The sequence below is a fragment of the Dipodomys merriami genome, unplaced genomic scaffold, assembly GCF_024711535.1.
Source record: "Dipodomys merriami isolate MVZ:Mamm:240054 unplaced genomic scaffold, mDipMer1.0.p SCAF_25, whole genome shotgun sequence".
Taxonomy (NCBI): Eukaryota; Metazoa; Chordata; class Mammalia; order Rodentia; family Heteromyidae; genus Dipodomys; species Dipodomys merriami.
In genome coordinates this window covers 8,080,753-8,106,595 of record NW_027203937.1, presented here as the reverse complement: position 1 = coordinate 8,106,595, position 25,843 = coordinate 8,080,753, and the positions used below count along the sequence as shown (strand labels likewise).

The following is a 25,843-nucleotide window of genomic DNA, read 5'->3' as shown; positions in this document are numbered from 1 at the left end:
CCTGTAGAGTTAAATCCTAGATCCAGGGCCATGAAAACCCAATAAAGAACTGTTATCTTCTCCTGTCATGCATGGAGAGCCAACTAGTCAACCTGAGCCCTCTTTGCTTTATTTTTCTTTAAGTGCAGCTGCAGTCCTGGGAGCAATGTTATTAAGGAAAGAAGATAGCAGCAGGAGGTCAAGGAGACATTTTAGCCAAGTGGGAAGAGGTGCACTGTGGGTGTGACTGTGAAAGGGGCGTAGCAAAGGTGGTGGCCTGGAGGTCAACTACAGAAAGCTTCAAAGCTGCTGGTTGATTATGACTTGGGGTTTATATCTTAATGAGCTTCCTTCTCAGAAGACTGTAGCACAAAGCACAGCTCATAGTCAAATAATTAGTTCATTTGGTCTATCATTCAAGTCACTCAAGCAGACCGACTGAGGATTTTATTGAACTGCTTTTATGAGAAAATAATTCTACAACAATAAAGAGAGAAGCTGGCATTGTAGGGATGGATCTATGATCTAGACCTTAAATAGGCCATCAGCAAGCAGACAAAGTAGTCCTCATATACCTGTGTTTGGGTATTTGTGAGATGACAGAACTAATTAGATGTGGATAGTGTGTGACAGACTGGGCTTTGGTGCTTTGGTACTTGATAGATTGTGCTTGATTCATAGCATTATCAATTAATAGATGGGTAAGCAAGGAGATATTATTAAATCTTATTTTTTTATTTCTGCAAATGGTGAAAAACACTATCTAACATGTCTTGCATATGAATTGAGCCACCCGTGTTGATAAACACCTGTAATCTCTGCATTTGTGAGGCTAATATAGGAGGATCTTGAACTCAAGGCCAACCTGTGTTATACAGTGAGACTCTGTATCAAAATAATAATTACAAGAACAAAACAAGAAAAATTTGAATTTAAAAAACACATCAAGTGCTAAATTCACATAGCAAGTGCTCAATATATATATATTTTTTGTTCTAGAGGTTATTTTTTTCTGGAAAACAAATAGGCACGTAGAAAATAATAACAACACTTCAAGGTCCCATGTATCAAATACTAAATGAATAAATGAATATTGTGGCTAATGAGGGAGGAAAGAAGTAAAAGACCAAAGCAAAGGGAACTAGAACCCAAAGGCTGAGAGAAATTTGATAAGGAACTGGGAAAGAGGAGGTAGACACAGTGTTTAAGTAGGCAGAGAGGAGCAGATGCTGGGTGTGTTTGGGGAATAGGGAGAATCTCAGTTTGAACAATTACAGTTTCAGCATCAAAGAAAGCTAGATAGAAGACTGAGGCAGACTGACTTGAATACCAAGCTAGGAATTCGGATTTCTGCTTAGCTAATGTGCAGAAACTGACTATCTCTATGTCCTAGGGAGACTCTGAATGCAGCAACTTCTGTTCATAAACCTGGTGTCTACTTCACATTGTGCATTTTCTATACCTGCCCAAGTTTGCCTGAAATGAGCCTAGTTAATTAAACATTCAGCTGGGCACCGGCTGATGCCTGTAATCCTAGCTACTCAGGAGGCTGAGATCTGAGGATTATGGTTCAAAGCCAGCCGGGCAAGGAAAATCTGTGGGACTCTTTGCTCCAGTTAATTACCAGGACACCGGAAGTGGCACTGTGGCTCAAGTGGTAAAACTTGCCTTCAGCTAAAGAGCACAGGGTCAGTGCCCAGTTCTAGAGTTCAAGCCCCATGACTAACAAACAAAAACAACAACAACAACAAACCCCCAAAACACATTCAGTTTCTAAAGATATTCTTGCTCCAAAGTGAGGTGTTATGGTTGGGGCTGTAGCACAGAGCATAGGGTTTTACTGCTAAGGCCTAGCTTGCATGCTCTGTAAGATTCTCGTTTAGCTCATGTATAAAGACAATTTTAGAATTAGTTATATACCTGAGATTACATATGATATTCTTTGTAAAAGGAATCATACAAGTTAGTTTTCTTCCCACAAATATAAATCAGCTATAGATTAGTTTTAATCAGGTTGATGTTGAAGTATTGGGACTCTTTTGCTCATTCCTCTATCAAGGATGATAGTCTAATAACCACATTTTATCTTGATTTGCTTTTGTCTGCATTTATCAGAAAGATTGAGAAGCAGCTAAATCTTGTGCTCATATGTGCACACTTCTCATAATCTTCTAATCAGGCCCAAAGAAATATAGGTCCCATGGTTTCCCTTATTTGCAATAAGTAGTATATGTCTGAGACAAACAGAAACTCTCAGACAAGTTGATGTTAGGCACAATGAACCCCAAGATAAGTATTCAAATGTTTTTTTTCTTTCTTGTGATTGTTTCCAACATATTTATAAGATGTTTTCTTTGTTGTTTTGTATGTTCCTCTCCCAGGGTATAAGCTCTGCTTTCAGTGTATTTGATGTTGGTATAATTTGTTGAGGGGAAGGGGAAAAACAAACTGTTTAAATAGGGTTACCGGTGGACCCATTGCAACAATTAGATGTACAAGACGTTATGTGGAAAAACAAACTTTACAACTTTGGCGAGGTGGAGGATGGGGTGCTGGTGGTGGTAGGGAGATATGGGAGTGGGGGTGGAGAAGGGAAGGGATGGTATGGGGAAACAAAGGAGGAAGCAACAATGCTTGATAAGAAATGTACTCACTATCTTGCCCCCCATGTAATTGTAACCCCTCTGTATGGTATTTTCACAATCATAAAAAAAATTAAACCATTAATTCATCCCTTTCTCTAAAGCTCAACACAATATCAACCAAAATCCTACAAGGTATTTTATGAATATTCATAACTGATTTAAAAATTGGTATTAATTTAAATTTATAATTTATACTTAACTATTATATTTTATGAATATGGCTAAAAGATCATCTTTTCAATAAGTGATGCTTGAACAACTGGACACTCACTAACAATGACGGATCCTTCACAAAAATTAACATATATCACAGACCTCAGTACAAATGCAACCCATGTACAGAAATACATGAATGGTATGAATGCCTCACTCATATGAGGCATTTAAAAGGTTGAGTTCATGAAAGTTGAGAGATTAGTTGTTCCAGAAGTTGTGCTGGCTGGGACAGGGAAGGGATGGGGAAATGAGCACTAAGTTACAGTTAGACAAGAGTAAGAAGTTCTAGTGTGCTATTGCATAATAGGGTCACAGTAGATAGCAATTATATACTGTCCATTTCAAAGAGGTAACAAAAGATTTGAACAATTTTTACCATAAAAATGCCAAAGGTGTATGAGGAGATAGATAACTTTACTTTGACTTAAATGTTATATGTATACAAGTGTCAAAACTTTGACTCTGGACACTGAGCCAGCCCTGACAGGCAAGTCCTCCAGACTTTTAACTCCAATTAATGAGCAAGAAGCCAGAAGTAGAGGTGTGGCTCAACTGATAGAGGACTAGCCTTAGGCAAAATAAAAAAGCAATAGTACAGTCCTGAGTTCAGACTTAGTACCAGCACAAAACAACAAAACAAAACAAAAGCAAAATAACTTTACATGAGGACCTATATAATTTTATGATTTTATATTATCATTTCAATGTAAATATAAAACAAAAGAACACAACTCCACTAAGAATGGGTAAAGGACTTGACTAGACAGTTCAGGGAAAAAGAATACAGATGACAAGCATATGGAAAGATGCTAAACTTCCTATGTCATCTCTGAATTAAGTGAAATACTGCTGTACAGCTGTTAGAATCCCCAAAATTCAGTGCACTGACAACTTTACAGCCAAGGAGTTGAAGTAACAAGTATTCGCACTGCTACTGGGACTGCTAATTGGGACAACAGTTTGCTGATTTCTGACGTAGCTAAATATATTCTAGAATATATCCCCTAGGTCTAACCCAAATGATTTCAAACAACAACATCAAGAACCCCTTTGCCTGGGTGGTTACAAGAATTCAGTTCATAATGACCCCAACGTGTCAACCACTAACATGTTCTATGGCAGGTAAATGAATGAATGAGAGCCCAACCAGACAATGGAATGTTATTCAGCACTAAACACAGAGGCGCTACCAAAAGTCACAGTAAAAATGACCAGTAGTTCTCAAGGTTGATGAAGAGGAAAGGCGAAGACTTTTAGGGTGATGAAAGAGCTGTCATTCCCTGATCTCCTTGAAGTACTTGTTCCAGGAACCTTCATGGATCACCCAAATCCACGGGTGCACTAATTCTTCATAGAAAAGTATTCATATTTGCATTTGACCTCTGTAAGTCCTCTATACCCCAAATCATCTCGAGATGATTTGTACAATCCAATATAATGTAAATAGTTCTTACACTGTTTGCTTAGGAAATAATGACAAGATGTTATGTCAAAAAATGAACTTTACAACTTTGCGGGGGGGATGATGGGGAGGGATAGGAAGGGGGAAACAAAGGAGGAGGCAACAATGCTTGAAAGAAATTGTTTAAATAGGGATACAGGTGGACCCATTGAAACAGTGAGATGTACAAGTCGTTATGTCGAAAAATGAACTTTACAACTTTGGTGCGGGGGGGGGGAGGGTAGCGGGGAGGATGGGGGGGCGAGGGGAGGATGGGAAGGGATGGGAAGGGGAAACAAAGGAGGAGGCTACAATGCTTGATAAGAAATGTACTCATTATCTTGCCCATGTAATTGTAACCCCTCTGTACAGTATTTTCACAATTAAAAAAAAAAGAAATGCACTCATTATCTTGCCCATGTAATTGTAACTCCTCTGTATGGTATTTTCATGATCATAATAAAAAAGGAAATAATGACAAGAAAATAAAGTTGGTACAGATCCAGTCAGCAAAAACTCTCTTTTTAATCTGGGCCTTGCTGGATCTATGGATGCTAAACCTATAGGTAGAGAATGTTGCTGTACTTCATACATCTGTGTAAATCTACAAAAAGTACAACACTGGAAGTAAGCACTACTGTTAATTTTAGACTCTGACTGATAGCTATACATTTTAACAAACACACCACTTTAGTGGGGAATGATGGGAATAACAGAGACCATGAACATGTGGGCAAAGGTTTTATATGAGAATTGTACTTCCTGCTCATTTTTCCTGTCAATGCCAGATTGCTCTGAAAAAGAAAGTTTATTAAACAGAAGGGTTTAACAAATATAAGTTCCCATTTCTCTACTTCTGTATTTTTAATACAGAAAAAATATGGCCCAAAGCACAGGCTACATACATGAGTCTGGAATGATGATCTGAAAGATATCAACAGCTCAGCACCAATGAGCTGATTCTGAGAACTGGTTTTGATAAAAAAGGAAGATGGCAGCATTGGAAACCAGAATCAAAGGAAGGTTAGTTCAAGGATGGGGACATCTAGTCTGGCAGGAATGGAGACGGGGCACCAAAAAGATCCCAGTTTCGTAAGTGTGAGTTCTTACATATATAAGGTCAATTTAAGGCTCTTCCCAATCCCTGCATGCTGCTGAAGGTGACATGGAAGGAACCATTGTTGTCAGACAAGTTCTGGCTTTATAGATACATTACAGGTCACACACTGGCGGGTGCTTTATAGAATTTAAAAACTCTCTCTACCATTTTACCCTTACAATCCCTTGTTTTGACACTATAGTCCTTTCTCCAGGCAAAAGAGGCCATAATTAAAAAAAAAAAAACCACCAAAAAAAAAAAAACAGATCTAAGTGACCTTCTCCTTAAGAATGTGATTTTGTTCCTCCCTCCCTTTTTTCCTCCCTCTCTCCTTCAATCCATCCCTCTCTCTTTTCCTTTTCTTTGGCAGTGTTGGGAATTGGACTCAGGGCCTTGTGCTCACTTGGAAAATGCTCTGCCACTGGAGCTATACTCTGACTTCTTTTTTTAATTTTTGTTTTTCAGGTACAGTTTCCTGCTTTTGACTGGGCTGCCTTTGGATTGTGATTTTCCTACATCTACCTCCTGAGTAGCAGGGATTACAGGTTTGCACTAACATGCTCAGTTTGGTTTTGAGACAGGGTTTGGTAACTTTTGCCCTTCTTGGCCTTGAGCTTTGATGGTCTTTTATTTCTGACTTCTGAGTAGCTGGGATTGCAGGCACGTAGCATCATACCTGACCTGGTCATATATTTCTATTTATTTATTTATTTATTTATTTATTTATTTATTTATTTATTGTGAAAATACTGTACAGAGGGGTTACAATTACATGGGCAAGATAATGAGTACATTTCTTATCAAGCATTGTTGCCTCCTCCTTTCCTCCTTTGTTTCCCCTTCTCATCCCTTCCCATCCTCTCCCCGCCCCCTCACCCAATCCTCCCCACCTCCCCCTGCCCCAAAGTTGTAAAGTTCATTTTCGACATAACAACCTGGTCATATATTTCTTGAAAGGCCAGTTTACCTTATGTGAATCTTATCTGGTAGATAAGATTAGATAAGCTATGAACAATCATAAAAAAAAAAAGAACAACCAGAGAAATGCTTACTTTCATTCTCTATTGGAAAGAAAAGGCCCTGGGAAGAAATCAGGAGTTCTGAATTCTGGTGTGAATTGTGGCCTTGGAAATTCACAAGTCTATCTCTGACTGGAAACTAGATGGTTAGATGTCATTGTATTAGCTACTCAGCAGTACTATTTGGCATGTTAATCCTCTTTCCCAAATAGGGGATGGTCCCCAAATAAATTAAAAGTAGGACTGTATTACAAATCAGCCCTCCACAGTGACATATGTATTGCTGACATTCAAAACCAGCTTATGATAGTGATGTTTCCTTCTGCACAACCCACATGCACTTGTGAAACTTTTGATAGAAGTACTTTTCTTCTATGTCAAATGTGAATGCTGTTGATATAGCTTTTCTTGTGTTCGGGTGCCCAAATCATTTGCTATCAGATAAATACCTGGGGGTTAGTCTGTATCTATATCTTGATATTAATATCATCTGTATTTATGTCATCTATATAATCTAAATCTACACAAAATGATATGGCACCATTTATAAATCAGTACACTTAGACTGTCAAAATATTTCCTGAACTCTATACTTAGAATTAAAAATGTCCAATTCTTCACACCAGCTCATGTGAGCATGGAACTTCCTTGTTTGAAGAAAGCTCTGTATCTCCTCAGCATCAGTAGTTACTTGATTAAAAACAATCACTGGGATTATATTTAAACTGTGCTACTAGTGTCTCCTAAGTCATCGGCTTGTTCTTTACTTTGAAATTGCATAGACAAAATCACAGTACATCAATACATTATTCAACATTCTGTCACCTGCCCCTCAAGAACAGGAATTAGGCTTTTTTTCTTCTTGATTGTCTCAAACACCTCACCAGAATGTTTTACATATATTACACATTCAATAACTGCTAAATTGAATGAACAAACATAAGGCTAATCAACAAAATCAATGACTGATTGGATAGATAGATGAGTGATCTTGTCTGATACACAATTATTGCCTAGTATGATTCTCAGTGTAAGAAGCAGGAGCTTTTACTGAATGTGATCTATCAATCCATAAAATTTACTGACTGATATCCTAGAAGCGTATTTCAGTGGTATAAACATTTGCCAGGACTGAAAATCAACAGAGAAATTAAATAAAGGATAGAGGTCTCTGGCTTCTTTTCAGGCAGCAGAGAGGCATCTGGCTGGTGGCATGGAATATGGATGTGCTCTTTCTTTAAACTCTCTTATAATTGGGGAGGAGAAGGAAGTAAACAGAAATCCTAATGGAATTTCAGAGTCTCTGAAGAATTCACAATATATGCAGAGAAGAACACCAAATTTAGTTTGGATGTATAAAGATGGATGTCTCAAGATGAGTAATCTAATGAAGGCTGACAACTGATAGCCAAAGCAATAAAGACTCTTCATTCCCTGTTCTCCCCAGCCATGCCTATGCTCAGGTCACCGTCAGGCAAGGTAAAAATACAATCCAGACTATTCTATATATGTGGTTATATCCAAGGTCAAAAGCAATGTTCAGTAAATACAAATCAGATGAAACTGAGGTTGTTTCTACTCATGTGATGGAGGAGCAACCAGAAAGATCCCCTTATATGACTTTTGTCTATATTTGTTTTCATGAAGGATTAAAAACAGGATGGAGAAGGGCTTTTTTTCAGACAGACTAAAATATGTAGTTGGGGTATCTATGACATTTCTGTTCTGTGGGAGCAGTTCAGGGCTAGGTTACAGTCAGACTTGTGACCTCGGGGGAAGCCACTTGCTCTTTGTCCCATCTGTAATCACAATAGACAATTCTTCTCTGGCCCTTTGCCATGCTGTTATTGGTATCAATTAGAATGATCTCCATGAGACACCTTTGTAAATTGTAATGGTTATTACAGACACAAGCCTAATGCTGGAAAAGAGCAGGAAAAGAAGAGACAGAAGAAAAAGAAAAAAATAACAAAGAATAAAAGTAAAAGGAAAGATGAAGAAAGGTTATCAAGAGGAGGGAGGGGATAGTGAACAAAAACAGGAGAGAAAGAAGTAGCTAGGAAAGAAGTTGGTAAAGAAGGGCAGGAAGTAAGCAGAGGAGGTAGCAAGAAGTAAGAGCAGGGAGAAAGCAGGAAGAAGCAGGAAGTCAGCAGGAAGTAGCAGGAAGTCAGCAGGAAGTAGCAGGAAGTCAGCAGGAAGAAGCAGGAAGTCAGCAGGAAGTAGCAGAGGGCAAAGAAGGATCTCAAAGTTTGGATTCATGAGCAGCCAAAATGTATCAAACCAACAGCCAGTGGAACCACAGAATTGATTAAAGATGGGACTTAGAGAAAAAATAACCTCTTTTTGCAGAGGCTATACAATTCTGAAAAACAATTCTGATGGAAGTTTCCATCCGATGGAAACCAGAGAGGAGCCAGAAGAGCCAGAGTGCCAACCATGAGTCAGCCTCCTTATTATGGAAAGAGCTCCTGGATTCATGTTGTTCTAGTCAATGCTCAGTTCAGTCATATGCTCGGACAGATTCATAATCATTGCTTTGCAGCAGTTAATGACGGTCTGCTTTTCTTTGCCAGTGAATGCCTAAATAACCATTCAGATAAGAGACGCTGAAGTCTCCTCATGAAGTTAGATCCTTTATAGAGGCACGAAGAGCATCATAGGCCCTTGAGCTTGGTGCGTTCATGGATTTACATTTGTTTGTGTGATTGTTTTATGAAGGCCTCCTTCTTCCTCCTACACTGAGGGCACAGCCAGGATTTGCTTTGTTCAGTATTCTTTTCCGATCTGAATATATTGATTGGCAGTATTCTATTCCTAACTGAATGTATTGATTGTCAGCATCATAAACAAAAATAAGTCAGTGAGGGCAGCCTTAATACTAGAAAAAGACTATGATAAGGGACAGGATCCAAAGAGGGGTATGTTTCCAACATAGAGAGGAGGCTGACGCTGGAAGTGCTGATAAATCTTTCTGACAGTTTGGGGAACTGGAATAATGGTTTCTGTGTTTACTTTCGCTAGCCTGGTAAACTTCAAACTGGATGCTTTTTGTGTTCTTCCTGACTAAGCACATAAGCGAGCTAGCTCCTCAGTGCTGCCCGTGTCCAGGTCATGAGTGACCACATCAATAATTCTGACTATTGATGAAGAGGTTCAATTTGCTAGTTAAATAGTCTACACTACACTATTTTGGGCATGTTTAATTATATCCTAATGAAGAGAGAGTTTATTCACAATTTACTTGGAAGCTTTTATTAAACCAATTTCTTAAACAGTAAACACGTTTCCTGAGGAGATGTGCAAGGTGATAAGAAGTAATCATATCATGGTTGAATGATGAACAGAAAAGAAGAGCAATTGATTAACAAACAAAAACAAAAACGAAACATGTCTCAAGCTCAATTCACTAGTGGGTTCTGGGACATAGCTCCAAGATAAATTCCAACTGAGAAGCCCCAACGAGCCCTTTGTGCAGGATACCAATAAATACTATGAGCTCAGTAGCTGATAATAACTGGGATTCTGACCTACTCTTTCTGGTTTCCTTGCAGGCCTGCTGAATACACCTGAAGGCAGTGCTATGACCCCATGACATTCTTCTGCCTCTCTAACTCAGTGTGTTTCAAGCTGAATGAAATTACCTAGGAGTTGGCTCTAGGTTTATTAGCATTCTTTTGTGAAACTGAATTGTTGACTATGACAGTAACTTTAAAAAACCCCTCAAATTCAGAAATCATATTGAGCCCTATATTGTATTAAAATGCCCTTTTAGGCCTCCAGAGTTGGCAATTTGTAAGCAAAGTTATGTGTTTAGTTATTACAAAACACAAAGATTTATTTATCCGGACACAGTGGTTAATTCAACAGTAGATGGCGTTAGAAATCCAGTCCTTGTTTGAGAGAGAATTAGATCTCCTGTGTGGAGGGCCTTAAAAGATTCCCTTGTTATCTGCATCCTCAGCAATTTTTTCAATAGCAATACATTTCTGGCATTCTTTAAAGTTTGCTGTGATGACACCTTTTATATTTTCAGCTCTTCCCGTGTGCAGAAGAAGGACTATAAGGCCTAAGGAAAGATGTTTTATGAATGAAGGAAATGGAAGTAAAAGCAGTAGAAGGCCAATAGAAATGGGGCTCAAGAATACTAGGTGACAGCTCACCAGGATCAGAGAAACAGCAGGGCAGGATGAGAGAACTGAGAAGGAAAAGCACCATGGTAAATTGCCAAAAAAACAATGGCTCCAAGGTTACTGACTCATTCCTAATGAATTGGCTGAGGCTTCAACTCTGAGGTTCACCTTTCCCCAGGGATGGAAGAAAAGAAGGTAAAAGCTCCTAGAATCTTTCCAGACAAGGTGATCTGGGAGCAGCGGTAAGACTAATCCTCTCTCTAAAGGCAGGTTTGTCGTTATTGGGTTGTAAATCATAGGCAGAAAAAATGTTTTTAGGAATAATAAGTTTGATATCTTCTCAACATTTTTAAGAATGAGCTACCTGCTCATGCCCTTAATTTTCTTATACTTTCCTTCAAATCTTCAGTGACAGAGAGGGAAAACAAAGAAGGCGATGACGACTATACATAGTTTTATACATTCTGAAAATACACAAAATTCCTCTCCCTGTAACCCAGTTTGTCTCCCTGTTTTGATGGAGTCACTGAAATTTCCATGGCAAAGTCACCAGCTTTTGACTACCAACCTCAGCCACTAACAACCTGAATAAACCTTCCTGCCCAGGGGTTTCTTTAAAGTTTAGGCTCCATGTTTAAGGAACATCTAAAGGATGTTCCAGAAGCCAAGATCTTATCTTTAAAAAATGTTAAATTGTGGCTGGGAAGGTGGCTCAGTGGTAGAGCACTTGTCTTGCATGCATGAAGCCCTGGGTTTGGTTCCTGAGCACCACATAAGCAGAAAAAGTAGGAAGTGGTGCTGCGGCTCAAGTGGAAGAGCACTTGCCTTAAGCTGAGGAGCTGAGGGACTGCACCCAGGCCCAGAATTCAGGCCCTATGACAAAAGAAGAAGTAAAATTGTTGGAAGACATTGCTTCCCTTAGCCTCACTGCTTTGTGTAGTAACTGAGGCCCCCTAGCAATCTCCCAGGAAGTCAGGACAGTCTGGGGGCTAGGTTTCTGATTCTCAGGCCATTTTCTACAGTGATAGGATATTTTGAAACCAAATTCCTGGGTACATGTACTATGAAGACTGAGTCTTTTTGGTCAGTATTATTCTGAGAAATCCAGTAGATTTCTGAGAAGAAATAAGTCATCCAAGCTCCCGATCTCAGAGTGTTTCTTGGAAGGGATGTGGGCCCTCATTGTCTTCTAATCCCTCATAATGTCGAAAGTCTAGGGCACAAGGAAGGTGTCTCTTGACCCAAACAGTGACACATGGCTGTTCATGTGGAATTGAGTCTGTCCTTCCAAGAATCTAGAAGAGTGATACCATATCAGCCCAGTGAACTGAATGGGTGAGTTCTTTTCCACGAACCTGTTTATTGACAGAACTATGCTTTGGGTCTCTTTTGGGTCCAGAAAGACTAATGGATTTGACAGAGATATTTGATTAGGGCCCATTTGACATCTTCTCTGAAGGTAGCCATCTAGTTTCCTGTTAAGTGCACCTCCCAGGGCAGCAGCTGTGTTGCTGATACGAAAACATTGTTTACTAGAAAATTCTTTCTCTAAGCCTAACTCTAAAAGGACCCTCTGAGACAACATGAAGTAAAAAACTCTTCACTGGACAAAAAAAGGATTATTGTGTAGCTGAAGATGCTCCTTAATTTAGCAGCTGTTTAGCACATGATTTTCTTCTATTCTTTCCTTTTGAAGCCTCTGCCTTTCTCCAAACACATTCTTATTAGTGACACCTCTCTTCAGAGTCTTACCTGGCTTTGTAAAGCGTTCCAGTTCTGATTCTAGTGGTACAAGAAAATGCTTATATAGAGTGTTTTTTTACATTCTGTTTTGTTTACCTGTTTCTTTAACCTAATTTTCCTGTTTTGTTCTTAAATTTAATATTATTGTTAAGGTGAGGTACAGAGGAGTTACAGTTACATTTGTAAGGGACTGAGTACATTTCTTGTCGAATATTGTTTCCCCCTCCCTTGTTATTCTCCTACTTTCCTTCCCTGCAAAGTCCATCATTCCCCTTCACCCCACCCCCACCCCAGCTAAGTAATTTTCCTGTTGAAATGAGTATTCTCATTTTGTCTCTATCATTCTGTAGGTTTTGCTAAAGTGTTTGGGACCATGTGGTGGCTCTCTGGTTATATTTAAGAATGAAGTAGTAGAAAAGCTGGCTGGCAAGGCACAAGCATGTAAAGTGTATAAGCATAAGGCCTTTTTTTTTTTTTTGCCAGTACTGGGGTTTGAACTCACGCCTAGGCATTGAGCCTCAGCATTTTCACTCAAGGCTGACTACAATTAAGCCACACCTCTCCTTCTGGCTTTTTGGTGGTTATTTGAAGAGTCTCACAGAATTCCCTGGCTCTGGGCTGTCTTTAAACCATGATTCTCAATCTCAGCCTCGTGAGGAGCTAGGCTGACAGTAGTGAGCCACCAGCATCTGGCTGAAAAGTTTCTTAAAAGGTTCAGATTCACTGAGAAAACTGGAAACTTCCCTCTGAGTGGCACAAGGTAAAAGGCTCTGCAGTAGAGGTCAATACTCAATTTAACTCAGCTATGTTTTCTAGAAGAATATGCACAGTTCTTTAGAGATCCTTTTAGGTAAGTACTCTGTATGGAGGGTTGTGTGTGTGTGCTAAGTGGGGCTCCCTATTCTTATTCTCCAAATCGTATTCAGTCTAATCTTTTGTCATGATTCAGAAGTCTCTGAACTTCTTGTGTCCTGCCAGGTAGATCTAATCTTCTCTGAGTTGTCTGTCCCTTCATGCTGGCTGTGCTTCTGTGGTGACAGCCGCAGGACAGCACCTATAGGAGATGCCATTAACACAGAGTACAGCTGTCTCCATATCGCTGTTTTTTGTGTACCATTCTGAGCAGCAATAGGAGATTTAGCTCTGTCTGCGGAGGATATGAATTATCCCATTTAACCAAGTGCAGCCACACTGTTCCTTAGGTACTTAGAAGTTACCTTGTTTATCAGATCAACAAGAGCTGTCACAACACTGGTGTCTGTATTTAATTAATAACGGCCCCAAAGCACTCAATAGTGATGCTAGCTCTTTTGAATATTCCCAAGAAAAGCCAAACAGTGCTTCCTTTCATTATAAAGGTAAAACTTCAGCCAGGCACAGGTGGCTCATGCCTATAATCCTAACTACTTAAGAGGCTGAAATTTGAGTATTCTGGTTCGAAGCTAGCCTAGACAGGAAAGTTCTTGAGACTCTTATCTCCAATTAGCCACCCAAAAAGCCAGAAGTAGAGCAATGGCTCAACTGATAGAGCACTAGCCTTGAGCAAAAGATGCTCAGGGACAGTGCCTAGGCCCAGAGTTCAAACTCTAGGACTGACAAAAAAAAAAAAAAGGTAAAACTTCAAAACTTAATAAGAAAAGTAAAAAGTATGTTTAAGTTGCCATCAGGAGTGGAGAACTTTGATCCCAGGCTGTATACAGTTCACATAATCACAATGGGATGGACATGTATGCTTCTCAGGGATGTCTTGTTAGCTGTAACTGCCAGCTGCCTGCATTGATTATTTTATCTGGCCCATGAATGATTCTTTAAAATCCCAATGGCTCTTGGCAGGAAAAGGGTTCTGTACCGCAGAACGAATCTTCTATCCTTGCAGTGTGAAGAAAGAAACACATTATGCTGGTTTTGCTATTGTTATCTTAGGCTATAAAAGCTGTGGCCACTGTGTATGATAAATGTTTAGTTAAGATGGGAAAAGCAGCCATTACTGGGCTCAGAACTGTCTGCAATTTCAGGTTTCCACTGGGGTTTTGGAATGTATTTCCTACAGATACACGGAAACAACTGTCCTTGTGAAAAGTGCCCATCTTCTGTGAAAGATCTAATCCTGGGACTTCTGTGCTCTGCCTCATCCCTCAACGTCTTGTCTGCTTTCTAGGGTGACATTCTGTTCTTGAAATACCTTTCCATTTCCTTTGTCATTATAAGTCACTATAGTGACTTATAAAATTATATTAGTTTCTTCTTTTTTTTTGTGCCAGTACTGGGGCTTGAACTCAGGGTCTGGTCCCTCTTCCTTAGATTTTTTCCCCCTACCTCTCTCATGGTTGATGCTCTACCACCTGAGCCATATCTTCCAGCTTTTGGTGGTAAATTGAAGTTGAGAATCTCACATACTTTCTAGTTGGGGATGCCTTTGAACCACAGTCCTCAGATCTCAGCCTCCTGAGTAGCTGGGATTGCAGGTGTGAGCCACTGGCACCTGGCCATTAGCTTCCTTTTATAGAGTTTCAGGAGGAAGAGGAGGAGATTTAGGAGAATGCTGTGCTGGTCAAGTTGAGCAGAGAGCTCACCCAGTTTGTGGGGATATTATTCTACCTTATTTTGTCTAGCATAGTTATAGATGATTCCAATATCAGTTTTAAACAGCAGTGGTTATGGTAGAGGGCTCAGTTAGACAGTTTGGTTGTCACTATGGATCAAATAAATGGGAAAGTGGAATTGTCTTCATTTATTTTATGTCAAGTAAATAGAAATGGAGGTGAGAATTATATAACCATATGTCCTTTTAAACGACATCCATTAAAAAATATCCTATGTAGTTTCTTTTCATAAAAGCATTAGGAAGAAGAATTTTAAAATAATAGAATTTCCAATTTCAGCCAATTGCCTACACTTAGCAGTTTAACACCTTAATGGGAAACCTGCTAAACCTGGTCTATGTAAAGGAAAAAGAACTTTCCCACTGTGTATTCAGTGACAATAAATATGTGCTATATTATCACTTAGACTGATAGCCAGCTGGACACATATAATATGAACCTTCATATTCTGGGATTTATAGAAAATTGCTAAAAACTTCCCTTCTAAAAGTGAGATTTTTGTCCTCAGTGATTTTGTTTTGTATTTAGAAATCTTTAAAATAAACAATGTGTTTTAGAATTAATGTTCAAAGTAGGTCTTCAAATTAATCTGGGTTTAATACTGTTTTTGTGTGTGCTAGTCTTGAACTCAGAGCTTGGGTGCTGTTCCAGAGCTTTGCAGCTCAAGGCTAACACTCTACCACTTCAGCCAAACTCCACTTCTGGCTTTTTGGCGGTTAATTGTAGATAAAAGTCTCATGGACTTCCCTGCTCAGCTGGCTTCTGACTGTAATCCTCAGATCTCAGTTTCCTGAGTAAGTAGGATTACAGGCATGAGCCCCCAGAAACTGGCTGATTGATTTGTTGATTGATTGACTGATTTATATTATCTTTACATACTATGCTTTTTTCTTTAAAGAATAGTGGACTAAGTGTATATTCAACTTGTGCTTATTGAATGTCTACTATGGATCTCTGATTTTGTAAAAGTTGGTCAATACTGTGTTTCCCTTTGGCAGCTTCATCTCATCAGAGAATTAGAATTTGAGATTATATTTACAGCAGAGATCATTGAACTCAAGGGAGAATACCAAAACAAAATGCTTATTTACAAGTGCTCCTAAGATTTTGTTAATAAAAAAAAAGAAAGGAAAGGCTTAAAATAGCTTTAGGTAGAAATGTCATTATTTAGCATTGTGAGAGGAAATTTTCATGTTAATGACCAAAATGATTTTATCTTTCTCTCTTAATTTCTCTCTTTCTTCTTATTTATTTAACTTTTTGCATGTGCCATTCCTGGGGCTTGATATTGGGGCCTGGGCACTGTCCTTGAGTTTTTGTGCTCAAAGCTAATGCTTTACCATTTGAACCACAGCTCAACTAAGGGAATTTTGGGGTGGTTAATTAGAGATGAGAGTCACACAGATATTTCTACCTGAGCTGGCTTTGAACCAAGATCCTCAGATCTCAGCCTCCTGAGTAACTTGGATTATAGATGTGAGCTACTGGCTCCTGACCTATTAAATGGTTTCTAATATTAGAACTAATCACTGTTTATCATATTTTTTTGCCCTAGGCAATTCTAGGCTTGGATGTGTTTTATAAATTGTATAACCAGTGCTCTCCAGCTCAATAAAGCTTTTCATTCATATTATAGGGTTAGACCTGTCTATTGGAGTCAGATTTCATTTCAAATCCATGCTGTCCTACTTTGTAAGTATCCTTAGGAAACATTTTCTAAATCTCTTTTAGAGTCAACAAAGGTATATGTGTCATAGGGCTATTGTTGTACTTGTCTTATGCTAAATATTCATTTCTTCTCTGTTGCCTTGAAAGAATATCCATGAACTTGTGATGTTCCGCAGATACCTACCAACAATTCAGCTCTCATCTTGAGAGCTATATTTGAGTCTAGCGATGTATCTCAAAAGAAGTTAAGAGCTCTATCTCTGAAACTGCCCTAACCAGAACCTCCTCCCCCTTTGCTGCCCATTCTCTGTCAAGCACACTTCTTGGATCCTCGATCAATCGTGTATCCTTTCCTCTTGATTTGTATAGTGTTGATGCTGTACTACAAGTGTATGTTCATATATCTGTCATTCACATTACACAATAGGCCCTCTGAAGGGTAAGATGAAACGTAATTTTCTTGTTAAAGCTGGTGCCTGGTACATAACTTGAGCTTCACAGATAATTGCTGGATGAGTGGGAGGGGGAGAAGGAAGATGAAGAGAAAGGAGGGAGAGAGGGGCAGGACTTTATACTGCATAGTATAATTTAAGAGAAAGCACAGTATCTTACCCTTCGAGGGAGATGGCCCGTTGAAGAGTCACTGAAGGCTGACGGGTTGCAGTGCTGTGTTGGGAATGACTATCAAGAAAGAAGGAAAGAAAGAAAACACGAATTATTTATTTAATTTGCCTTTTGATATTTTACACAGCTCCTGTCAAGAGGCAATTTTGAAAGAAATAAAGAGATTAATAAAGCTTTAGTGATTAGTAGAATTATTTATAAAAATATACCACTTTATCCCAGATATGGGATTAATGTTCCCCTGTAATTTGATTTCATTGTGCATTACTTTAAGACATGCTTTAAATAATGAGTAGGCATGAAATAGAAACAATCATATTTAGAAAAGATAATCTCCCTCTTTAGGATGAGATAACACATAGCATACAAAGAAATTCAATTTTTGATGCTTATGTATTTAAGTTGGAGAATATTTTTTCATGATAACAGAATTTTATATGAAATCTAATCTTTTAATTATAGTAGTATTTAGGATACGTATTTTAGTTCAAATATTACAAATATGAACTGTGTAACTTAAACTTTGAACTTTGTTAAATTAATAATGAACACAAAAATCTTTAAAAAGGGGCCTTCCAGTTCCATGTCAGTTTTAGTAGTTAATGTAATTCCTTATTTTGTTTTGGTTTAATGTAAAAAGAAAAGATTTATTTTGTAGCTAAGAACTGGAAATAAAAATGATAATATCTAACCTTTACTGAATTATGTTGGCTAAGTCAATCTATTAAGTATTTTTTTCTAGCGGCCCTGTGAGGTATGTTCTATTTCATAGAGAAGGAAATGTCTTATTTTGTAGAATAGGAAATTGAGATAGAAATTTAGAGGCTTGCTTAAAGTCACATGATATATATGAAATGCCATCTTGACTGTCTTGACTCTTCTCTTATTTAATGTTTCTTTAAACATGCAATCACTTGCTATGCAATTACTCTACCACTTGAGCCATGCCACCACTCCATTTTGATGTTGATTATTTTCCAAGTAAGGTCTCACTTTATGTCCAAGCTATCCTGGGTGGGGACCCTCTATGTGTGCTTCCACCATCACTGGGATGACAGGAGTGCAACACTGTGCCCAGACATTGTGCTTTCCCTGTAGCTGGGATAATAGGCACATGCTACCTCGCCCAGCCATTGAGTGAGATGGAGTATTGTAAATATTTATGACTATCCTTGCCTTAAACATTTATCCCCTACCTCCACACTTTAAGTAGCTAGGATTACAGGTTTAAGCCATTTTACCTAGTTTTAACTACTAAGATGTAAACAATTTTCAGATTTCTATAAATTTGCCTTGCAATCTCAGATGGAAAGAGATGGAGAAGAATCTTTTATCTGAGAAGGACTCAAGAATAATCTTATAGTAAAGTAATCATGAATGCTGTTTTATTTTGTGGTATTAATATTTTAATTGAAACGGTTACACATACATGTGGCATGAGAACATGGGTATGTGTATACACAAGTACAAAGGCAAATAGTCATCAAAACACTTTTGAATCATTAGGCAACTTAGCCAAGATCCAGGATTTCTCAGTATCTATTGGAAACACTGACCATGCTATGATCAGCTATTCTTTGTAGGCTGCAGAGATTGTCCTTGGGTCATTACAAAGACAAGGGATGTCTTTTTGTGATTAGCATCTGGTTGTGACATGGTTGACATTTGTCTAAGGCTAAGGGAACTTAATTTTGAATCATAACTGGAGCCTAGAGAATGACCTGTTTTGAATCAAGAGCTGTACCCTTTGTTCCATGAAATCTTCACAATGCAAAAGCACCACAGATGTTGGTAATACATGTAATGACTAAGCAGGGAAAAAAGAGGACTGCAATCAGGACTTGGACTGTGAGGCCAGGTGGCCTGAGTTCAGATCTTGACTCAACCATATCTATCAGTGTAATCTATTTAAATAACTTTAACCTCTGTGAACATTGGTTTCTTGTAGGATTAAGACAGTTAGAATGCTTTCTTCATAAGGTTCTTATTCAATGGGTACAGGACAACAGCTTTCATATGATAAGAACTATTTGTTAAGTAGATACACTAATATAATTGAGCAGACTGTGTGATTTGAGATGTTTGATATTAAATAAGAATAATGATGTAGGCTCTTTTAGTTAGCCATGTTGTCAATACCAAAATGTATGTGTTTCTGTACAGAATGTAGCTTTGGTGATGAATATCAAATCACAATATATTTCCTGTGATAAAACATTATAAAATCAATGGAAATAAGAAGTATAACGATCTAATATACAACCCAAGGACTATAGGTAATAAAATACTACATTCATGCTAAATTAGATCTTAGCTTCTCCCTCAAAACAGAACAAACAAAAGGGTTGTTTTTGGAAATAGTAAACATTAATTTGCTTCATAAAATAATCTTTTTTTCTATCTAGTTATGCTTTATAATATGATGCTTTATGGTTTGACATATACAATAAATTTACTTTTAGAAATATATGGAAAGAAAGAAAGTAAAATAGCTCATCCATAATTTTACTAATTCTTAGAATTTATATAAAACTGATTCTCAAGGCTACTATACGGGGTAGATAAAGAGTATGGTCATTTTTGGCCAAGTATGCACATGTTCAAACTTAATATGTATGTCACCTATGTTTCATATAACTATACAAGCACAGACTACATATGCACACATATATATTTCTCTGTGTATTTATAAATGTTTGTTAAAGCTAGTGTGGCGATATATACCTGCAATACCAGCATATTTTCTTACATTTTTCTGGTATATTGTAATTTTATGGTATATTTTCTTTTGTTGATTACTTAATGACTTTTTTGTTTGTTTTTATGTGGTACTGTGGAATTGAACCCAGAGCCTCATACATACTAGGCAAGCACTCTATCACTAAGCCATAATCCTAGTCCTACTGTATTTTCTTAATATTATAATTTAAGCATTTTAAAGTCTTCAGAATTATTATCTTGGTACTATATAATGTTGCCTTCTATGAAGACATATGTTTATTTAACCATTCTTTATAACTGGATAATTCAATATTTCTATTATTTTACTATTATAAGCGATGCTACAATGACGTTGTTAGTATCAATTACTTTATCCTTATTCTACAATTTCTTTTATGTTAGATGTATTCACTAAGAAGAAACATTTTTTTTTTGGTGTGTGCTGGTCCTGAGGCTTGAACTTGGGGCTGGTGCTGTTCCTGAGCTCTTTTGCTTAAGGCTAGTGTTCTACCACTTGAGCCACAGCTCCACCTCTGGTTTTTGGTGGTTAATTGGAGCTAAGAGTTTCATGTACTTTCCTTCTCAGGCTGGCTGTGATCCTCAGATCTCAGCCTCCTGAGTAGCTAGGATCATAGTTGAGAGCCACTGGCTTCATTGATTAGGTTCTTGACATGTGGCTACTTGCTTTTCAGAAGCCTTGCACTATTTTCTTGTATCTAAAAAGTGTATATATCTATGTTAATTTTACCTTCCTTAGAAACTTTAACATAAATTTTAACTTCTCTTTAAATGGGATAGATGCAAAGTGATTCTTATATTTGCAATGAATATTTCTTTATTCATGAAACCCACCATTTAAAAAACATTTTGAGAGGGGGGAAAACAAGGGAGGAGGCAACAATGCTCAATAGAAAATGTATTCATTACCTTGCCCATGTAACTGTAACCCCTCTGTACAGCATTTTTATAATAAAAAACATACAAAAATATTTTGAGGTACTGGGGATTGAATCCAGGGCTTCACACTTTCTGGGCAAACATTTTATCACTTAAGCCACTCCCCTAACTTTCCTCCTCTTTTTGAGATTAAGTTCCTGCTAACTTTCTCTGAGCTGGCTTTGAACTCTCTCTCTTGAGTAGCTGGGATCACAGCTTTGACAGTTTCTTTTTCTTTTTCTTTTTCTTTTTTTTTGGGGGGGGGTCCGGTTGTGGGGCCTGAACTCTGGGCCTCGGCACTGTCCCTCAGCTCTTCAGTTCAAGGCTAACACTCTACCACTTGAGCCACAGCGCCACTTCCGGCTTTTTTTTTTTTTTTTGCTTATGCGGTGCTGAGGAATCAAACCCAGGGCCTCATGCATGCAAGGCAAACGCTCTACCACTGAGCCACCTTCCCAGCCCCTGAGAGTTTCTTTTTATTAGAATATTAAGTGTGCAGAAAAATGGGTGTCATTATGACATTTCATATATGTGTATAATATATAATGTACTTTGACTCTATTCACCCCTGACCCTCTCCAGTCCTTATTCTATCTAGTCACCTTTTTCCAAACAGGTCCTTGCCTACTTTCATGGAGAACCATTGTTTATTCTCTGTGCTTATTCAGTAATTTTAATTCTTAGATGCTGTCTTATCTTTCCTTAACCACTTATCTTCTGCTGGTTTAGAAGGTATCAATAGTTTATTTGGGGTGAAGATCAACGATGCCTACTAAAGAAGATTAATAAGCAACTGAAATCCCTGACACCATCTTCATCATTGGCCCAGCCCACACAATGACTACAAAGAAATATCTTATAATTTCCACTTTACGTACCACTGCCTTACAACTATTATTCTACCCTACAGGATCCCAATAATGTTCTTTTTAGTTTCAGTGACACTTCAGTGCAAATAATCCCATAAAGTGCTCACTTGACTCCTTTTATACTACATATGCAAAGTCAGCCAGTTTCTCAGAACATGGACATTGTAGAACAGACAGATCCTTTCATAACATGTAATTATCCTTTTATACTTGGCAGACAAATAGGATGATGTATACAACTTGTACACTAAGTAATATTTTGCTATCCACAGATAGCTAAGCCATCCTTGCAGGGAGTACATACTGGTGGGGGTATCAGGAGCCACTTGCTGGTGATAAATGATGTTTTTCAAATCACCAAACATCTTCTCCTCAGGATGGGGCAGGTTCTCTCTTCTCCATATTATTCACTATATCTAGTATGTTTGAGAGCTATAGAAAATTCCCCTGTCTGGCTTTTTCAACTCCTAGGGCAAAGAGGCCAGCCTGTGCCATACTAGCATCTGCAATACCAAGGCAAAAAAGCATAAAAACTTAAAGCTTTCAATACTGGAGAGCTAAGGGCTTGTAGTGAGCTCCACCTTGTAAATCCTTATGTGCAAACTGCCACCCTCTAGACGTAATTCAGCATCCCTACTTATGAAGCAGCCCATGACAGGTCCTGTACTCCTCTGACATAGCTAATGTAGCTCACTGGGCTGACACCTGAACTCCACTTTATTGCCATTACAGGACCCCAGACTAAGAGTCACCACGACTCACTTTCCTGTTTGCTTCTAAGTTACATGGACTTTCAGAGTAGGGTTTTGGGCTTATCAGTCTTAGCCCAGAGATGGTGCAGAAAAATTACTTCATTGATGTCTTTTTCGTGGATTGAATTCTGCCTACCAGAAAAGCCCCACATCTTTGACAGAAACTAAATTAAGGCTCAGATCTCCTAGCTAGTAGTTAACATGAATGGAACCTAGGTTGGCTCACATCAAAATGCTTGGTCCTGTGATACAATCTATGGGGTCTTACAGAAATGTGAAATCAAAACTTCCATGTTAGCCCCTTTGGTTCACACCTGTGATCCTAGCTACTCAGGGTGCTAAGATCTGAAGATTACAATTCAGCCAGCCTGGGCAGAAGAGTTGGAAGTTATTACACACACACACACACACACACACACTCTGAAACAAAACAAAAACTTTCCATATTAATGGCTTTTCACGATTATATTTGTGGTCATCATTTGATAGAGCAACGTTTCTGTCCTGTCCACATGACCTGAATTAGTAGGGAGACCTGGGCATTTGTAACAGCTGAGTGGCAATGGATGGTGAAGGGCAGAGGGGACATGAAGAAGGCCCAGCATCATAGCACACTACTAGTGCTGGTGATGAAGTCTCTGCCAACTGGAAGGAAGAAACCTGTGCCACCAATTCTATTTAGGTAGCTTGGCTGAGGAGCTAAATCAGGTGTCTGTCAAGGTAAGTCTTTCCAAGACATTTGACGATGCAGAGAAACATAGCAGCCCTATCAGCTGTCTAAATCACACTGTCAATGGATAAATGTGAGGCTGAGCTCTAGAAGTTCCCCCCCAAAGAAGTCTGATTTTCCAAGCAGTTGCCCAGGGAAATTACACTCAAATGGTGCTGCAGGATGCATTCCTATTGTTTGAGTTAAAGTTTTTTGCACATCAAACTTGAACTTACTCTAACATGGTATTGAATGGTTTGTTAATCCTCTTTGAAGCAAGCAGAGGCATTTATAATGTGTATACCATAATAAGCAGTATTTCCTCTTATATTAAAACTATGATTTTAAATGAGAGCACAAACCATTTTTATGTATGGTATTAATTAGGTAATAATAAAACATTTTGTTGACATATAAGGTCCCAGTCATAACTTTAATAATTCCTGAAGTATAGTCAATATTGTTGATTTCTTTACTTACAAAGAAATCATCATCTTTCCTGTCCTGTTTAACTCTTGACTTTTCTCTTGAATATTTATATCATTTCTTGATTTTTTAAATATTTTCCTCATTTCTGCTTTCCCTCTCAGGAACTCTTTGTTTATGTATTCAGTCACTGTTACTTTTTCCCCTTTTGTGCCAGTATTAGGGCTTAAACTCAGGGTCTGAGTGCTTTCACTCAAGGATGACACTCTAGCACTTGAGCCACAGCTCTATATATGACTTGAAGATGAGAGTCTCACAGACTTTCATGCCTAGGCTGACTCTGAACTGTGATCCTCAGATCTCAGGCTCCTGAGTAGCTAGGATTACAGGCATGACCACTTTTTTTTTCTTTTGGTCAGTCATGGGGCCTGGGTGCTGCCCCTCAGCTCTTCAGCTCAAGGCTAGTGCTCTACCACTTGAGCCACAGCACCGCTTCTGGCTTTTTTTCTGCTTATGCGGTTCTGAGGAGTCGAACCCAGGGTCTCATGCATGCGAGGCAAGCACTCTACCACTTAGCCATTTTCCCAGCCCAGGCATAACCACTTCTGTTGCAATGTAATTCAAATACTTTTATCTTCCATGAGGAAGCTGAGTATTCTTCCTGCTGATTCTTTGATATTTGCCATGTATTTTGTGCATCATTATTTGTATGTCTGGGTTATATTTAACAGAGGCTAACTGGGTACTTCTCATATGCCAGAGATTGTGTTGCACTCTTGGGATGATTTTTTGATTCTTCAATACTATAGCCTTGAGTAAATATCAGATGATAAAGAGGATGCTGAAAGCCCATAAACCACTTGGCCTGTGTCCATAAGCATAACATTTAAAAATAAATTCCCAGACATATTTGATTGGCAAACCAAGCTTTGTTTGGAAAGGTATGTAAGTGCTTTAAAGTATAAAAATGTGAAGAAGACATTTTGAGGAGCTAGAAGAACATGTCAACATGACAAAGGGTCAGAAGTATGTTGTGTGCTCTGGGAAGTTTGAGTGTCTGGGCTTGCCCAGAGCAGAGTGGAGAAGGGTGAATCCAAGAAGCTGGCAGGACCGGATCATGAGGACCATGAATACCTTGCCAAGAGGTCTAGATCGTATTCTACCAGCAATGGTGTCCTCTTTAAAGCTGGTTAATGGAAGTATGAGGGAATCAAGGTAGTAATACTTATGATTTAGAAAGGCAAACCTGAAAATATTATAAAAGTGGAAGAAATCTACAAGTATCAAATCATCATAGTAGAGAAAACTAATACATGTCTAAACTTGAATAATATAGTATTATTTTAGATTAGGGGTTGGATTTATTTAACTAATTTGGAGGTAAAACATTCAGGAAGGGATAAATAGGAATTTTAGAAAGAATGTAATTTTCTTGAAATAATTATTTTCTAACACAAAATTTGTAGGATTTTTTTAAGTTACCGAGGTTTGTTTTGATTCATGTACACCATAAATAATGATAAAATAGGGGTAATCAGCATACTTATTGCTTTAAACTTTTATCTGTTTGATATTTTGGGGCACACAGAGTTTTTTTTTGGCCAGTCCTGGGGCTTGGACTCAGGGCCTGGGCACTGTCCCTGAGCCTTGCTGTGCTCAAGGCTAGCACTCTATCACTTCAGCAACAGCACTACTTCCATTTTTTTCTGTTTATGTGGTTCTGAGAAATTGAACATAGGGCTTCAAGCATGCTAGGCAAGCACTCTACCATTAAGCCCTACAAAGTCTTGTTATATAGCTGGCCTGGAACTTTCAATCTTCCTCTGTCTTCCTACTCTATGCTGGAATTACAGATGTGTGCCACCTGTTTATCATTACAGATGTGTGCCTGTTTATCATTTCTTTATGATACATTACAAAAATCCCCTTTGAACAATGTCAAGATACATAATGTGATACTGTTAACCGTGCTTACCTGATTATGACACAGAATACCAGAATGTATTCTTCTGTAACCATAACTATGTACTTTGACCAACCTTTCCCATCTCCCATCTCCAGTCTTCAGAAGCCACTATTATACTCTCAAATTTTATGACCTCACTTTTTGAAGATGCCACCTGTGGTTGAGATCTTGTGATTGTCTTTCTGGGTCTGTCTTATCGTGATACCATCTGGGTTATCTATGTTGTTGAAAAATCATAGGGTTCCATGTTTATTTGTGGCTGAGACTATTCTATTACGTATGTATACCACCCAACGA

The 25,843-nt window shown here is 38.4% G+C and overlaps 1 protein-coding gene across 29 annotated transcripts in view; it reads right to left on the bottom strand.

Annotated features, from left to right (window-relative positions):
• Positions 1 to 25,843, bottom strand: part of Dlg2 (discs large MAGUK scaffold protein 2) — a 2,075,786-nt gene that overhangs the window by 399,461 nt on the left and 1,650,482 nt on the right. For all 29 annotated transcript variants that reach the window (XM_070034861.1, XM_070034862.1, XM_070034867.1 and 26 more), the window contains one exon: positions 17,156 to 17,224. In XM_070034861.1, the coding sequence (XP_069890962.1) occupies positions 17,156 to 17,224 (69 nt within the window). The remainder of the gene's footprint in view (positions 1 to 17,155; positions 17,225 to 25,843) is intronic.